The 18,829-nt window shown below is 37.2% G+C and overlaps 2 protein-coding genes across 9 annotated transcripts in view; one reads left to right on the top strand and one right to left on the bottom strand.

Moving 5' to 3' along the window:
• Window positions 1–8,958, bottom strand: part of efl1 (elongation factor like GTPase 1) — a 371,901-nt gene extending 362,943 nt beyond the window's left edge. Inside the window, exons 1-3 of one of the 3 annotated variants that reach the window (XM_077518226.1) lie at window positions 8,554–8,958; window positions 6,629–6,727; window positions 3,753–3,820 (exon numbers count right to left, since the gene is read on the bottom strand). In XM_077518226.1, coding sequence (XP_077374352.1) covers window positions 3,753–3,820; window positions 6,629–6,719 — 159 coding nt within the window. In that variant the 5' untranslated portion in view covers window positions 6,720–6,727; window positions 8,554–8,958. Of the gene's footprint in view, window positions 1–3,752; window positions 3,821–6,628; window positions 6,728–6,885; window positions 7,378–8,553 lie in introns of those variants that run through there. The other 2 variants (XM_077518227.1, XM_077518225.1) reach the window with 2 other exon arrangements.
• Window positions 8,163–18,829, top strand: part of spg21 (SPG21 abhydrolase domain containing, maspardin) — a 183,955-nt gene continuing 173,288 nt past the window's right edge. For 5 of the 6 annotated variants that reach the window (XM_077518234.1, XM_077518230.1, XM_077518231.1 and 2 more), the window contains exons 1-2: window positions 8,163–8,269; window positions 17,104–17,166. In XM_077518234.1, the coding sequence (XP_077374360.1) occupies window positions 8,237–8,269; window positions 17,104–17,166 (96 nt within the window). In that variant the 5' untranslated portion in view covers window positions 8,163–8,236. The remainder of the gene's footprint in view (window positions 8,270–17,103; window positions 17,167–18,829) is intronic. The other variant, XM_077518232.1, reaches the window with a different exon arrangement.

Below are 18,829 nucleotides of genomic sequence, written 5' to 3'. Positions count from 1 at the left end.
TGAGCGTAAATACTACATCGGTGTTTGTGCATCGTTCTGGCATCCCATTGGCTAAGAGGAACCTCTACCATAGGTATCCATGAGCGTACACTATATCGGTGTTTGTGCATGTTTCTGGCATCCCATTGGCTAAGAGGAACCTGTACCATATGTATGAGTGTATACTAGATCGGTGTCTATACATCGTCCTCATCATTCATCCCGCGGCCATGAGGTGTTCCGATAGTTTTTCGTAAATGTATGAACTAACGGCCAACGAATATGTGCAAAAATTTAAACAATTGGTGATTGATGAAGGCACAGTAAGCTTTTAATTGCGACGAGACGGGCCTTTTTTTTTTTTTTTTTTAAATGCCTCGCCATACCGGAAGTTTCCATGAAGTTTCAGAATTTGTTTAAAAGAATCGCCTAGAAAAAGTGTTCACCAGTCGGGCGTGTGCTCACTAAGATGATGTTTGTATTGGACATTAACGAAGGATTGTTTAAAAAAAAAAAAAGAAAAAAAAGAAAGAAAAAAAAAACATCCATGGAATTGACTGGCAAACATCCAGGGTGTCCCCCGCCTACTGCCCAGAGCCAGCTGAGATAGGCGCCAGCACCCCCCGCGACCCTTGTGAGGAATAAGCGGTCAAGAAAATGGATGGATGGAACATCCATGGATCAGTTCTTTCCAAAACACCAGGCAAAAAAAAAAAAAACACTTCTGAGAGAGGAGAACATGAACCAGAGGGCAAAAAACGATGAGGACAGCAGTTCAAAAGGTAAATGGCCATCATTTTTATTCTTTACTCTATTCTTTGTTATTTACATTATGCACAACTCTCATTTATTGTGCAATAATCTAATTGTAACATGTATTTGTTACATGTTTTGATGCATTTTTATGCTTTATAAAACATTTATGTCTGAAATTTGGGAGGCTTGGAACGGATTAGGGCATTTACATGGAAAATGCGTCTCTACTTACAAATTTTTCTACTTAAGAACTTTCTTCCGGAACCAATTAATTTCGTAAGTAGAGGTACCACTGTGTGTGTGTGTGTGTGTGTGTGTGTGTACACATATATATATATATATATATATATATATATATATATATATATATATATATATATATATATATATATATATATATATATATATATATATATATATATGTACATATTCGGGCTGTCAAAGTTAAAGCGTTAATAGAATAATTAATCACAGAAAATTGTCGCATAATTCGCCTATTAACGCAGATTAATCGCACTATTTTTTTGGACCGCACTTGAGCCTTGAACGTAACCGCGGACGGTTACATTGAAGGCTGCGCAGGTCAGTGATTAGGTCACTGCACGGCTACGCCTGTTGTTCCAAGATGAGCGGGGTGTCTCCAGTTGGTGTGTTCAGTGGTAAATTTCCGGGACTTTAGATAAAACAAAAGTAATTTGCGTTTCATTAATTAATAATTGCTGAATTTCACCCAATTGATATGATGATGTTACGTTATAAGCAATACACGCATGCATGCAATTGCACACATGCATTTAATCAAGTGTTTGCAAATGACATTCATATCATAAAATGCGTGGTCAAAATATTACGGTATTTTGTATTTATTTTATATTATGCGAATACGCAAGTATTTAGCTGATTAATCGAGATTAATCAAAATTAAAAAGTGTGATTAATCAGATTAAAATTTTAATCGTTTGACAGCACTAATACACACACACACACACATATACATATATATATATATATATATATATATATATAGGCTTCATCACGGGGCGACATATTTTTGGTAATGTTCGTAGGCTGTTTAACATTATTTACTCCCCCGGAGCGCCTTCCACTGCTGAGGTCGTACTGTCTCTTGACGCCCAAAAAGCGTTCGACCGGGTTGAATACGACTATCTATTCCTGACCCTTGAGAAGTTCGGCTTCGGACCCACTTTTCAAGCTTGGATTAAGGTTCTGTATGTGTCACCACTAGCTTCAGTTCGTACCAATAAGATGATCTCCAGCTACTTCAGTATAGGGCGAGGTACCAGAGAGGGTTGTGGATTGAGCCCCCTGTTATTCGAACTTGCTATCGAACCTTTGGCAGTTGCTCTGAGGAGTGACACGGGTCTCACAGGCATTGCGAGGGGGAGCCTGACATACAAACTGTCACTTTTTGCGGATGACTTAACTTAATCTTGTACTTGTTTGACCCCTTGGTTTCCATCCCGAGAGCACTATGGATTCTCTCAAATTTTGGTTAATTTCCCAGGTATAAAATTAATCTCTCCAAAAGTTCGGTATTCCCAGTTAACGACCTAGCTCGTCAGATCTCATTTGAGGGTTATTCTTGGAATATGGCAGCGGATTCTTTTACATATTTGGGATTAACTGTGACACGTATGTATGGCAACTTGTTCAAGGTAAATTTTAAACCTGTGTGTATGATTGACTCCAACCTGCTGGACAGCACCTTAGTCAAAATTTTATAATCGCAGCAGAGTAAACTTATTGGCCGATATGATTCGCACTTTAGGGGGTCCTTACCTTTTTTGAGAAGAACAGAGACTATTGCTTGAGACATTGTAGGTGGTAATGAACCTCGTTTTAAAGCCTCAGCATATAAACTTTGCAGAATGAGAAGAAGCTTAGGGGAAAATGTTTTAAAGAACCCGGCCGGAAAGCCATCAGGTCCTGGGGCACGCCCACTCTTCATTTTTTTAATAGCCGAATCAATTTCAGCCGAAGAGATGTCCAGTTCAAGCCTGGACCTATCTTGAGGGTCGGCAACTCTATAGTGTGGAAAAAGTCCGCTATCAACGCCTCATCCCGTGCTTCAGAAGTATAAAGTTTCTCGTAAAATTCTTTGAATTGAGTGTTTATGCGTTTTTGGTCCGTAACTATTCCCACTGGCGTATCAATCTCAGCAATAAATCCAGCCTCGGCAGACTGTCTTAACTGGTGACAGAGAAGTTGACCGGCGCGTTCACCGTGTTCATAGAACTCATGACGCGATTTAAGAAAGCATCTTTCAGCGACCCCCTGGTTTACCTGGTTGATCCTGCCAGTAGCATATGCTTGTCTCAAAGATTAAGCCATGCAAGTCTAAGTACACACGGCCCGTACAGTGAAACTGCGAATGGCTCATTAAATCAGTTATGGTTCCTTCGATCGTTTACAAGACGTCGAACTCTGTCTGCAAAGTGACTCTTTCCTTATATAAGTCAGCCGATGGTGATGCTGAATGCCTGCTGTCGACATCCCCTAATAGAGATGTCAATTCGTTTAAATGTGCACTGTTTTATAGGCTGGCCCGACATTCACTGATGTGTGACATGTTCACTGCATGCCGAGCCAAGATATCTATCCTATTAGCCTTTGAATGCTCTGAACCAATGGCAGGACAGCTTTTTCAAGTTGAGAAAAAAAAAAAAAAAAGTATCAGCATCGGCCGATATTGCAAAGCTGGGTATCGGAATCGGTTTCGGTGGCCAAAAAATAGTATTGGAACAACACTAACGGAAACACACTTTGTGAGACTGCAATTAGAAGGAAAAATAAAAACACCAAGAGGAAGGCTAAAGAAGAGATGGAAAAATAATGTACATCAGGATCTGCTCCATTTAAAAGTGAAGGCAGGTGACACACAAAACGGAAGTTGTTTTAAATTAACACAATTGTTAAACAGTGGCACATTCATTTTTGTTAACAAGGGATTGGGATATTTTATATCTTATACTGGATGTATGCAATCAAAAACTTACCTTCCCTGCCTGACGACTTGATATGATACCATTGCTTGCGACTAAGCAATCCGCAAGAGTAGTTTTACCTAAACAAACAAATATAGTTAATGCATTTAAACCTTTTTATAACACAATAATCTTCTAAGTGCTCTATGTAGCAATTAGACCAAAAATATCTTTACAATAGGCTTTTTATTTCACCATATATGTCTTCTAATACGTAGATTGATACTTTAGCTGTTCACAATGGGTACTCCTGCAAGCCTCTGGTCAACTGTTTACGGACTGGATCTGAGTTCCTATTTCCCTCCCTCTGACTAGGGATGTAACGATATCCAACCATCACGATACGATATTATCACGATATTGGGGGGTTGGCGCTATTTAAAAAAGATCACAGTATATATATATATATATATATATATATATATATATATATGTATATATTAGGGGTGTGAATTGCCTCGTACCTGACGATTCGATTCGTATCACGATTCACAGGTCACGATTCGATTCGATACCGATTAATCCCGATCCGAATTTATAAGTCGATTATTTTTCGATTTTTTTTTCATTCAAATTTAGAAAATACTAATCAGTAAGCTTGTAGAGTGTAAGATTTATATGAAAATGTATTATTTATTTATCTGAAATTTCAGTCTTATAGAGGTTGTAATTTGTTTCATGTTTGAACAGCATTAAAATAAAATATTAAGGCTTAATGTTCCGTTCATATAACATTCTTCCATGCTCAAGGTGTGAATCCTAACCCGAAGTCAGACGTTTTGTTGAATATTTTTCCATTAAAAATGGAAGTTTAAAAATCGATTCACACACACAAAAAAAAAAAAAAAAAAAAAAAAAAAATGATTTTTTTTTATTGAATCGATTCGAGAATCGCGCGATGTAGTATCGCGATATATCGCCGAATCGATTTTTTTTAACACCCCTAATATATATATATATATATATATATATATATATATATATATATATATATATATATATATAAAAGAATAAAAATAAAAAATAAAAAAAATAAAAAAAGCTCATACTAAAAAAAGCACAATACTGGGCTTTTGTACATAACAGCAACGCATATAAACTACCTACAATCTCTAATAACAATATTGAGGCACTTATGTGCTAATGCAAGCACTCATTCATCGCTTCACAAGCAGATTTGGTTCCCTTTCATCTGACAATTAGCATAGATTTTAAACATAGAAGGCCAAAACATCCCTAATTAAAATTAAACTGAACTCATACACTAGCCACTAGAGTGTGCTAGAACTGCACAAATTGAAATCAACCTGACTTTTTTTTAACAGATGTGTTCCTTTTAAATATAGTGAACATGACGACGAGGATATTGTGGCAGTTTTAACATCACGATATTGCCCTTATCGTGACATCCCGACTAACACACCCAGATAAGAGTGCAGGAAATTCAAACCCGACTCCAGTCTGAAAACTACTGGGAAGAGTAGGAGTACCCGTTGTGAACAACTAAGGCAAGGCTATTCGATTACTAATCCAGCTGGGCCAAATTTTCAAATCAAGAAAAGCAGCCGTGCCAAACACATTAAACGCCGAGTTAACAGCTGATAATGACATATTTCAAAACCAATACGGATAAAAAATATTCACTTTTTATTAGGGATGCATGATAATATCGGTGGCCGATAATTATCAGCAATTATCGACCAATTTGACATTATACAGGCAAACTCGTTAATAAAGAAATCCACCAATAATAATGGACTAGGGATGTAAGTTCTAACGATATCCAAACATCACAATATGATATCACGATATGAAGGTCACGATACGGTAATTATCACATAATCACGATTTTGTGGGGGCGTTGGCGATATTTAAAAAAAGATAATTTTGTAAAAAAAAAAAAAAAAAAAAAAAAAAGAGAGTTCATATTTAACAAAAAAACAATATTGTGCTTTTGTACATAACAGCAATGCATATAAACCACCTACAATCTCTAATAACAATAGAGGCACTTATTTGCTAATGCAAGCACACATTGATCGCTTCACAAGTAAATTAGGTTCCCCTTCATCTGATAATTAGCATAGATTTTAAATATAGAAGGCCAAAACATCCCTAATGAAAATTAAATTGCCCTAATAAACTAGCCACTAGAGGGTGCTAGGATTGCACAAATGGAAATAAACCTGACCTTTTTTTTTAACAAATGTGTTCCTTTTAAATATTGTTAACATGACGATGACGATATTGTGGCAGTTTTAATATCACAATATTGCCCTTATCGTGACATCCCTATAAAAGACATGCCATGTTGGGCCATCTGTCTGGTTCCTCTCTCCTATGGTAGTGCGCGCAACCTTGTGTTCACAGAAGATGCATCATGTGGCAGTCGCCAGTGTGGGCTTTATTTATTCTGTCTCCCAAAAATGTTACCCTCGCAGTTTTTTGTTGCATTTTTAAAACATAACTTTTGTTTTGGCAATCTCAAAATGAGTTCCTGGTTGTCTTTGAAGCAGAGTTATCAATAAAATTCAGCTTCATGGTGCTTTACACACAGTGTTGTCACAGATTACTTGAAAAAGTAATGTGATTTTATATTTTGATGTAAATATGGATTTTTTGGGGGAAATTCGACTTAAGTCGAAATTCCGGTTACATTGCTAGGGTAGGAACGGAACACAGACGTAACTCGAGCACTCCCCATACTCAGTTTGTACATATGCTTGGATAAATTATACTGTCAAGCTCTTAAGTAAATATAATAAATAAATAAATAAATAAATAAATAAATAAATAGATAGATAGATAGATAGATAGATAGATAGATAGATAGATAGATAAATAAATAAATAAATAAATAAAGTGGAAAGACGAAGGCCTAAACTCACCGTGGTCAACATGTGCCAAGATACAAAGGTTTCTAATATTGGCCGGATTTTTCTGTAGTTTAATGATCTTATCCAGACTGGTATGCCCCATTGCAAACCCTGAAATACAACAGATGCACACAAAATATTAGAACGACGATTATACAATCACAATGCGCCACAGCGTCAGACAAGGCAACGCAAATGAGTTCTATGGGTGGCGGAATATACTTTTTTTTTCTCAGCAGTACAGTGTATTTTTGGACCACAAAACAAACCTGAGATTTTACTGTGAACAGCAGGCGTTGTAAAATATATCAAAGCGTAACCATCTTAAATTACGACACATCTGCTAATTCCGCACAACACTGACTTCATGGCACTTGTTGACGTACGATAAATGTATATAGCTGGAGAATATGACTACGCGATTCTCATTCACGTGCATCCACACCTCATGCAATTTTTCCGGGCGGAAAAAGTCCCGAATGATGTTGTTCTTCATCTTCTTCTACTGTCGTATTTGTGGCAGTGTAAAACGCTACATGGCGTATTACTGCCCTCTTACGATGCTTCAACAACTATTGACAATTTCGAGCTGACATACAGTGATCTGTATGTATTTATTACTGGATCCCGATAGGCCAAGACCTTTGAAACCACAAGGCTGCCATTCTACTCCTCCAAATAAACGTTTTTCGGCATACGATCCTATGCATTTACAGAATCGAAAGAAGAATAAGGGTCGGTTCTTCAAAGCAGCACTACGGAAGCGTATAGTTAAAAAAAAAAAAAAAAAAAAAAATAGTGACGACCCCGCCACTATGGAGGACCAAAAGTGCCAAAATTAAATAAATGTGTCATGAAATAATTAAACGTGTCATGTATTAACTTAATATGGAATTAAATAAACCAATAATGAAATAAATGTGCAATTAATTAATTATATACTGTATCTTTATATTAGGTAGAAATTGTTTTAAGTTCAAGTTTGATAACACACACGATACACATCTACTTATGTGGACTGACTGTCATATATTGTTCACAAACTCGACTTGTGTGTGACATTTTGTGGTGCTTAATTTGTTTGTATTGTATTTGATGTTAGTTCTGTGGAATTAAAAAAAAAGAAAACGAAAAAACCCTACACAAGTTTCATATTATACAAATTTACTAAGGATCTTATATCCGGTTCGACTCCCCTATGCAATACAAATACCATATTTAAAAAACAAAACAAAAAAACAACAAACAAAAAAACCGATACAAATCAATCAAGATTTCTGTAGACTAAAAAGTCTTGCCATGAATACACACACACACACACATATATATATATATATATATATATATATATATATATATATATATATATATATATATATATATATATATATATATATATATTAATGTTGTATAGCCCTGGCATTTTTGTTTTTTGTTTGTTTGCTCTATTGTTTTATTGTTTTGATCGCTTTGATGATGTTTCGTGTTAGTGTGCAATAGTTTTGTTAAATAAAGCATTATTATTATTATTATTTTTGAAGTTGTTGTTTGCGGAAGCTATAGCGGAAGTGGGTAACTTCAAGTCATGTGACGAAAGGAGCGACTAAAAATCTATTTGAAATGGAAACGTTAGCGAACAACCGCAACCAAACGGTAAGCAAACATACGCACGATCTATTCTATACCCTTGTGATTTGCTGCATGGTAGATTTTGTCACAAGTGACTGCCTTAAATATCTAACTCCGGTGTAGTCATGCTAGCTATGAATGACGCACACGAGTGATTATTTCTCGTATCGCTCGCCAAATCTTACGTATGCAGCTACATTTAGATGAAGAAACATTATGACTTTGAATAGAGAACGTATTATTGTTGAGCGAGAACGTGAGCCCGCATCATGAGCCCGATTAACAAAATAGAATATGGTACTCCATACCCAAAAGCTTCAATTTTCTTAAAGCCCCAGTGTGTAGCTCACGACCGCCATCTATCGGTCAAACAAGATAATGCAATGATTTTAAGCACACGAACTACGGCGTCCCAGAGAGACCCTACTTCAACAGCCTACCACCAATTTCACCGGAACAGAACGCAAACAACTTCTGGTATCCCTCGAGTGATGACGTAAGTGAATTGCATTTGTTAGACATACTGTACAGATCCCTAATATTTGTGATTTAGTCATTTAATTTCAGAATTAATATTTTTGTCGGCATTGTTAGGAAATACTGTACGTCAGCTAATGATAATGGCTATCTATGTTCATATTTGTTAGTGCAACTAAACTATGCAACAGAGAACACACAGTTATGTTATATGTTTTATAGACATGTGGACCATCTCAAAGAGGGCGAGAGACGACGAGGAAGAGAACGCGGAAGTGAACGCGGTGTCTCGTAACGTACAATTATATCATCATGGAAAAATAATTCCATTCGAGCATGCATGTGAATGGCTCAAAACATACCTTTGCTTGGAATATGTGGTATTTAGATTACATCGTTTGCTGATATGTTTAGTATATCGTACAAAAATAATGGTGTTAACTGAACTACACATCTGCAACTCAGACTCGTAATTCCCCCCGTGTCTTGTTGCTACTAACCACTCAGAAAAGTGCTGCTTACAAAAAATTTGAAACCCTTTACTCAGATATCGATTTGTCACCATGTTGAACAATTTTACCTAATAAATATCACTAAGCAACTTAATTAGTTTTGATTGAAGATACAACAGCTTCCTTGTACTTCGATGTGCAGGAATTTACATGGCTTTCACAAATAGTCTTGCTCATATAATAATGTACTTCATTGGCTCAGTGACTTTCAGTTCATTGTTTGGTACCTCATCTGACATACAATTGTTACCTTCTTGCAGAGACTCGTACAGGAAATGACCATGGAGGAACATGAAGATATCCAAGTCCAGCTGATAGACTGACACCAAGAAATACTTTTTGACACATTGCTGACACATCAGCACCACCATGATTTCCTGTACCTGGATCCCAGACTGCAGCACCTTGGTGACTTGTGGCAAATAAGTGACACTTTCCCAGATCCTCGAGGACAATACAAAGGTTTTTTACCTGGCATATAATTAGTCCATGTCTGACACTTGTTGTTGTAGTTTGTATAACTTGTATATTGTTGTTGTGTGTTAATTTGTACATTTTGAATAACTAAAAAATACTATTTCCTTTGGCGTCAACATGCAGTGTTCATTCGACACCTAACCTAACACTATTTTACATGACTAGAAATGTAAAACATCAAAAGCCTGGAGAATTATTATAAATGCTTGCAATGACAAGGAATTCTTCATTGGCCAATGAATGTAAGGTACAGTACATGAAAATGAATAAATAAAATAAAGTAAAATAAAAGTCTACATGAAATAAACATATTAACTAAAAAAAAAAAAAAAAAAAAATGCTGTTAGAATATAATGAGCTACATGAATTGCAGTTGTTCCAGAAATTTACCAATACGCTGTGCATTTCAAAATATGGAAAATAGACATACAGGTTTGGGCCAAAGGTAGTGTTACAGAGCAAGTATGTGTTGTACACAAATAAAATATCTGATTACCTCAATACCATGATGTTTGTTTGTTTTTTGTGTGTGTGTGTGTGTGCTGACATTGTCCCCCATTAACATTGCAACATTCCTCAAACTCTCCCGAACACATAGTATGATCTGTAACACTACTTTTCGCCTACTCTATGATGTTATTGGGGCAAAATTAAGGAAGGCTTGTCCATTGATTGTGTGAACAGACTGCAGTAAAAATGAAGTCACTTCAATGTTTGCTGGTTTTATTAAGTTTGACATGCTCCTTGACTGCACAAGTACATGTTATGGAGTGAGGGCATGTTCCCACCAACGATGATATCATATTCTTCAAAGGCTTGCTGAGGAAAGTGAGGGAGGAGTCACTCCATGGCTTCAGACACCTGGTCAGCAGGTCCTGTGTAAAACCAGTGGTGCTTGTACATGTGACCATTCCGTATTGCTTCACACAAAAAGTTCATGTAGTGTGTAATACCGTCCATATGTAAATGACATACCAAGACGTCGGCTGACTTCACTTTGTTGCAGCTAATATATGGTAGGTGGAGATACTGGTGGTACAACACCGAAGCCTTCTGGGGTCCTCCATTCAAGTGTCCTCATTCGGGGCATTCCAATATGGCTGCTGACTCTCCCCTTGATATTTTTTTTTCTTGCAGGTCGGTGATGTATTTAAACGGTGCATGAATGCTTGTATACATCAGAATATGGTTCTGGAAGCCCTCAAGTTTGGCTGTTGATCTAGTGTGACACAAACAAAAACAAAATTATAAAATAAAATAAAATAATTGATGATACTACTATATGTCACCAACTTTCCAACAAAGCCCCCAAAATAGAGGTAAGATCTTTAGTTTTTGGGCCCAAAACATTGTATTAGCTAGATAAAAGTAACTTGACTGCATAGAATATGCAAAGGCTGCTTGCTTGTCGAGTTTCCGTGGAAAACGTAGCAGCCTGTAAATTCTTGTGCACCCAATTACACAATGGACCAGTACACACTTGAGTGAGAGAGTTCAGACTCTAGCCGTGCTTACGGTACAGCCAGCATTTAAGTCCAGAAAGTTATTCCCTGCCGAAAATTAATTTCGAGAACACTATTTTCACCAACCACAACGAAAATAATTTTCAACTCCTCCACTAATACAGTATGCTTTAGATTCTCCATTGAAGTTATGGGCAAATATACCTCCGAAATCACAGTTACATTACATTACACAATAACTTGCGCATTTACTCTAAATATAACGTGCCAGCGGGAATCTTTTTTTTTTTTCAAAGCAAGTAGCTACATAACGAAATCGTTCGAGTGGTGCGGAGTTGCTAATCAACAGATACAGTGATCGTAAAACAAAGGTACGAACATCGTATTAATTAGTACGATGTATACTTTTTCTCTCGCTCTCAAAACGTAAACACAAATGTACTCTTACTTACCGGTCAAGTAGAAAGCAGTCGAAGGCACCGGCACGTCCCAAACCTAGTCTGTTCTTCATTTCTCTCCATCTGGCAAATGCGGCTACAATATAAACTCTTGTTTTGTCGCGCTGAAATAAAATAAATTCCCAAAGCAATGATAATGCTCTCTTCGGGGACCGGAAACTCTTCTTCTTCGTGTACATGCGGTCGCCATACAAACCGGAAGTGCGTCTGCAAAGGCGTTCCAAAAACGCGTTAAGAAATGGAGCGCTGAAATTTGTCGTTGACGGCACCCGTAGCAGAAAGATGGCGGCGAAACATGGCGGACACTAGAAGCCGCGGCCCTAACATGTAAGATAATTTGCGATTTCTAGACTAACCGTTATATTTAAAAAAAGTACGTTTATGCGATACAACATATCTTTTTACATACTACTAACACAAACAATTGGGTTTTTTTTTTCGAATGATTTATTGTTTCACCACTAGATGCCACTGTATAATACTGAGTGTACATTTAACTCCAATTAAAATCAATAGGTCACTTAATAAACAACTGAAGCCTTCAGTGTAAGGATCATCAATAATTTTAATGCCCCTCCGATTCCACGCAAAGAAAGTACACCCTGAGGCAGAGGGTGGGAAAGTAGGATTTCTATCAATGAGCAACTCAGAGATATAGATTTGAGGTGAACATAAGATGTGATTTGTTTCCAGGTACAAATCATATTGATGATGATGATGATGATGATATTGATTATTATTATTAATAAGTGGTTTATTAAGTGACCTATTGATTTTAATTGGAGTTAAGAAAATTGAGGCTTTTGGGTATGGCGTACCATATTCTATTCTGTTAATCGGGCTCATGTTCTCGCTCAACAATAGGGGTGTGCTCAAAAAATCGATAGGGCAATATATCGTTGCGGCCCTCATTACAATACATGTATCGATACGCGTCAGAATCGATATTGCTCGTTATCTTTAAATAGGCAGTTAACGTTTGCCTTTGTAGCTTACATTGTACCTAAAAAAAAATAAAAACCAGCAGCGTCTTTGAAGTTAATTGACTTCAATTAATGCAAAAATAGCTCAACAGTGATTGGACACTGTGTCTTGCTAAAAAAAATGGAAACAGAGGAAGAATATCAACATTTATTTACTTCTAAACTTAACATGGCACTTGTCTTAATGTACCAATTTTCATATATTTTGTTTAAAAACGAAATAGAATGTGTTACACGAAAAAAAATCTGTTTTTATTTCCCCAAATATTTCAAATAAGCACATTTTAGAGCTGTAATTTTAATACTTTAATATTGTTGCACATATCGTCTCATGCATATTAATAAATTTTCCCGGTGTGTCTGTGAAAGCTGCTCCTTGCTCTGCAGTGCGTGAACATTTAAACCAGGCATGCCGCTTGGTGGTAAACCACAAGAGCTGCTAACAAAAATATTTTTGTCAGTGAGCATAACAAACATATCCTTTAGGTGCACATATGACTGTTATGCAAGTAAATTAATGTAATATATGGGGATACGTATCGCCTTGAAGATCAAGTTTCGTGATACGTATCGTATCGTGAGGTTGGCGGCCATACCCAGCCCTACTCAACCATAATACGTTCTCTATTCAATGTCATAATGTTATTTTTCTTCATCTAAATTTAGCTGTAAGATTTGGCGAGTGATACGAGAAATAATCACCTTTGTTTCTGCAGCTCCAGCAGAAATTTGGACTGGGTAATCATTATTTCTTTATATTCTTTATGTACATACGCATTCAAAAGACTGATTTTGAAACCAATTGTTTTCAAAATCAGTCTTTCAAATGTGTTTTGATACTTGGTACATTATCAACTATTAATGATTTGAATCATTAGTAGTTGACTGAGGTTGCGGCCGTATGGCCCATACGGAAAAGATATATGTAAAACTTACAAGAAATCAGAGTGCTGTGCTTCTAAGTCTCATATATGATTTACTCCTGAAAGTGGCCACTTTCGCATTCTTTTCATACACAGATATTTCTCAGGATTTAGTGTGACGCAAGTAATAAATATGTATATGATAGATAAGAAAAGTGTATGGCAAAATGTTTTCTATACGTGATTCACATAAGCTTCATCGTTTTTAATTAGATGTTATCTGTTTTGAAGACATACTTTTTTTTATATGAATATAAACCATGATATATATAGGTTTTCTGCATGTATCTGTAATTTGTAGGGAAATGTATGCAATCTTTATATGTTTGATATACATTCTTTATTACGTGATTAAAATTCACCAATATACATACCTGTGTCCAAATTCACAAGGCTGATCCTCCAAAGGCCGAATTTATCGGCTGCATGACGTCACTCCCAACGCGACTCGACAGCACACACAGACTTGAATGGACTGTCGGTCAATGCGCTACTATAGAGGGGTTTGTCCTTTGTGCTAAAAATAGTAACATATCCCACAATCCTTTGTGGTCGGCTATTTTCAAAGGCTCTTGTTTTCCGAGAGGTACGTTCCATGCTAACGTCATGTAACGTCATCGAATTTAGTATGATGGAGAAATATTCCGACTTACTCGACAAGAAGGCATTTTTTGAAGATACAAGGAGAAAAATTGCTGTGATCCGGGGTCAAGATCCGTATCAGATCGACAAGTCTGAGGGGAGCAATGAGCACGACATATTCCCAGCAGATGAGCCTCGATGCATACACGGACTTGGTACATTATCTCTTTTTTCACCCCAGCCCATTTTACACTTTGAAGGACTTTCAGTTACAAGAGACTAAAAAGTTATGACTGGTTTCTTTGTGGATGGGTTTGTGACGTTTGTGTGTACCTAAAGAATAAACCAAGTGGACACTGTTATCAAGGGAAGAGTAACACATTCTCAAAAGCTGTCTGATCCAAGTTTGACGCAGTGCATTATTACAGATAACGAGGCGAATGTGATTTCAGCTCATTGTGACTGCGATTGGCTGGCAACCAGTTCAGGGTTGCCTACTGCCCGAAGCCCGCTCGGATAGGCTCCAGCACCCCTTGTGAGGAGTAAGCATTAAGAAAATGGATAGATGGACGTGCAGTGGAATAAACACTCATTCTGTTCCATTAGTGGTTTATTTTCTTGTTTTAATGCAATCACTAGGGGTGGGAATCTCTGACATGAGGCCGATTCGATATGTATCTCGGTACATACATACAAGTTGCGATTCGATTGAAAAACGATTATCTTTCAGAACAGAACGGTTCGATACGGTTCGATTAAGTTTGGGAACGATACAATTTTCGATTCGATACGATTAATTTCAATATTCAAAACTTATAGTGACATTTGTTGCTTGAAAACATTAATCTTAAAACACCACAAATTTTTACAGTATCTACAAATGTGTTAAAAAAGAACAACAACAATGTCTTCTATATTTTTATATTTTGAATCAATTATTTAAAGACAGCAACAAAGGGCTGGGCGATATGATTGAAAAATGTATCAGTTTAAATATTTATTAGTTGTTATTGACAGTTATAATTGTTTTTTGTTTTGTTTTTATTCAAAATAAGGATCAGGAAAACAAAAGGCTGATAATTCAATTTGAAATATAAATATTTAACCTTTAAAAAGACACCAACACAATTAAGCAGAATATGTCCACATTGTGAAGTATTTCAGAAACATAAATTTAAGACATGAAATAAACCTACCGTCCAGCCAAAAGAAATATGAAGCCACCTTATGGAACAATAAATCTATCAAACACATTTTAACAACTTAATATATCCAAAAATATTTCCAAAAGTGCCCTAACCTTTTTATCAACAATTTTTGTTTTTAACAATTTTTGTTTTTCTTTGCCATCACATTCATTTTTGGTTAATGTATGGCATCTGTTTTTTTTTTTTTTAATCTGAGACACGATGATGACCACGGAATCACGACTGTTTGTTTTGTTTTTTGGACTGTCGTTCATTTTGAGTTTGATGACGTAATTGCGGGCACGTCTCAGTTCCCTGCTGCTCATGCTAGTTGTGTACATTGACAGGGAGCCACAAACTGAGAAATGAGATACTTGCAGTGTGCTTTTAGCATAGCTGGTGTGTTGGCTGTGGGACATACCTGTGTCGTTTGAATCCATGCATTGGATCGTCACGGGAGTTTTGGCTCGCGCGCAGTACCAACGCCGGCCCGGGACATACAAGTGCACCGAGAGGACTCGATAGCCATGGGAAATACCGAGATGTACGGCACCGGCTTCTGCTAACTGTCTCCCATTTGCATGTTGTCACTCGTTGTGCGCGACTGCGCGCGTGCCGTGTCGCGAGCACGGCGTTGACGGTAGGCGGAACCCCCTCCCCCCCAAAAAAGGTGCGCAACGTCTTTGCATTATGTTTACAACATCCGGGGAATGAAGCGTCTCTGAGTGCTACTTTGCTAGCTCTCTGTAAACACGGAAGTAGTTCGAATAGTGATGCTACTGAAATGTAAACACAACAAGTAGAGCACGGCGCAGAACTCTTGCTATTGTTATGAAAACCATAAAGCCTCACTCGCAACCGATTCAGAGCAACGCGATATCCGGTCCACAGCTTTACAAGCAATGTATCTAAGGATTCCCGGCGGATTTTGTATCGGTTGACAAGTCTGCTACCGATACGGCCGTTTAGCTCCCCATGCCGACCGATGGTTCGGTCGAATCGGTTTTTTGTCCCACCCCTAGCAATTATTTCTTGATTAGCTAGCTCCAGTTTCTCTGTGACCGTTGGTTCATCTTCAACAGTCAGTGTCTCGAATCAGATTCACCTTCCAAGTGTGCGGCAAGTAAATTTTTTTTTTCTTTTTTTTTTTTATTTATATATATATATATATATATATATATATATATATATATATATCTTCCACCCCGGCTGTAGCAGTTAATAATAATAGCACACGTCGTAGGCATTATCAACAAGCGAGAGAGTATACCGCGGAGCTAACACGTAGCAACACCAGCCTTGAAAATGTCTGCCGGCAATGCATTGTGGGATATGCAGAAAAGGGGAAACCCCTCTATAGAGGTAAATATGGTGCAAAAGTAACTCATAAAAAAATAATAAAAATAAGTTGTACCTGTCGAAAAAAGTATACATTTGTACCTGTAAAAGGTATGATTTTTACATGTTAAAAATGTTGTACCCGAAAAATAGAAAGTGTGTGCTAAAAAAAAAAGATAATGTGCGTAAAAAAAGTTCAGTGCATTCGGCTTTCCACCTTGCAAGAGTCAGCAGTCAAATCCAAAATTTCCGCTGAAATTTTTCTAGTTAAATATAAAACTGCACTTCCCACGTCCTTTTTAATTAATATTTAGTCTTTTCCTAAAAAAAAAAAGAAGCAGCTTAGTTTTCACTGTACCCATTGTACCATTATCAAGATATATGGCATGAATATTGAGATAAGAAATTTTGTTCGTATTGCCCTGCCCTATTTTCTCTTTTGTGAATGTGTTCAACAGGTGGAAGAAGTCAAAGATTCTCCAGACTATAACTGGTTCAGAAGCACAGTTCCCTTGAAAAGAGTAAGTATTTAAATTCTTATCCATATACTGTATAATTTATTGACTAAGCATTGGAGTTAGTGTTGTCACGATACCAAAATTTTGACTTCGATACTATACCTGCATAAAATACCTTGATACCGGTACTGAAACGGTACCTCGACAAAATTCGAAAACATCAACAAAAACAGCAATATTAAAACTGACAAAAGAACTTCAAATTATTATTTTTTAATTAATTCATAATTGTAGGATATATAAATCTTAATTTATGTATATACTGTATGTGCCATATTCTAGAAGTACTTACTTGACTGCTTACTTGACTACTTTGAAATATTAATACAGTGGCACTTCAATGACTCAAATAACGTTGCTTGAGTGTCCGTGCATGTCTCTGCTCTTCTCCATTCCACTCCCAATTAGTCAAATGCTACAAACTGGGAACAAAATAATTCACACTTGACTTATTTTTTAAGGGATGTGTCAAAAATGTGTCACATGTCGCTCTGTCAGTCATCTGAGCTTTTCCTATGTATAACAGTGATTTCCTATTGTGTGTCTGTTCAATGAATGCACCATGAGTCCACGGCAGGAGTGATTGGTGCTTCTTCTTGTGCTTCTCCGCAAAAAACATTTGCTCTTGTTACAAAACGTTACTAAAACTGAAAATCGAAAACCACACGTGTGTTCTTCATGTGTTTATTGAAAACATGCGTAGGCAGTGCTGTCGCATGGCTTCTACTCTGCGTGCGCGCTCCCATGGCATGGGGGATCCTCACGGAAAGTATAAAGTTTGGATAAAATCAACATACTGCCTGTTGCAAAGTATGCAGAAGACATCCAACTTTTTACAATGGGAGAGTCGTCTCGCTCGAGCCATATGGAAAAGTAAGGCGCAGAGATTAGCTCTACAAGCTAATGTTTGCTAACATTTTTTGTACATGCTAGACCTAAACTGCGAGATGTCTGTCAACGCTAGATTACGGAGTTGTTATGGGCTAGCTATAAAGGGGGGAAAAAGCAAGTGTTTGTCAATGACAGATTATAATGTTAAAGGGGCACGATGCAAGATTCAGAGTTTTTGCACATTTGCAACCCCTCTGGCGAAACGTGGAATGGACCCCAGCAACGTGCACACGGCCAGGAGCGTGCGCGACTTTTCAGGCACAAGCAAACCTCCAAGTTAATCGAACAAACGTAAACACGGAGCACAACGCCTTTTTCCTAGGCTTAATAATGTCTACAGAGGTAAGAAAGTTACTTTGAATGTAAAATCATTTTGAGTGACAAAAGCTTACGTAATTACAATCTTCCAAACGTAAATAGTGCATTCTGTGAATCCGATGACATTGAGGATAGCAGTGCGTTGCTAATATGCCCAAGTGCGGAGACATTAGTTAGCGACCGTGTGGCAGTTTTATTCAGCACTGCTAATCATAAATAGACCCTATCGTATTTTCGTTACGAAGTCTTACCTTTTTAGCAAAAAGTCAGCAAACTGTGGGACCCGTTTCATCCCCAGGGTAGCTCTTAGCTCTCTCCACCTGACGAACGCTGCGCCTATATTTATCCGCGTCCTCCTGTGACGCTGGTCTGAAAGTTCTTTACTTCTCTTTGTCTTCCGTGGAGTCTCCACAAGGGATTGAGACGTATCGGGTGCAGGTCTCTTCAAGTCCATCTT

The sequence above is a fragment of the Festucalex cinctus genome, chromosome 4, assembly GCF_051991245.1.
Source record: "Festucalex cinctus isolate MCC-2025b chromosome 4, RoL_Fcin_1.0, whole genome shotgun sequence".
Classification (NCBI taxonomy): domain Eukaryota; kingdom Metazoa; phylum Chordata; class Actinopteri; order Syngnathiformes; family Syngnathidae; genus Festucalex; species Festucalex cinctus.
Note: the sequence above shows the minus strand (reverse complement) of the source record. Positions and strands in the feature narration are given on the sequence as shown.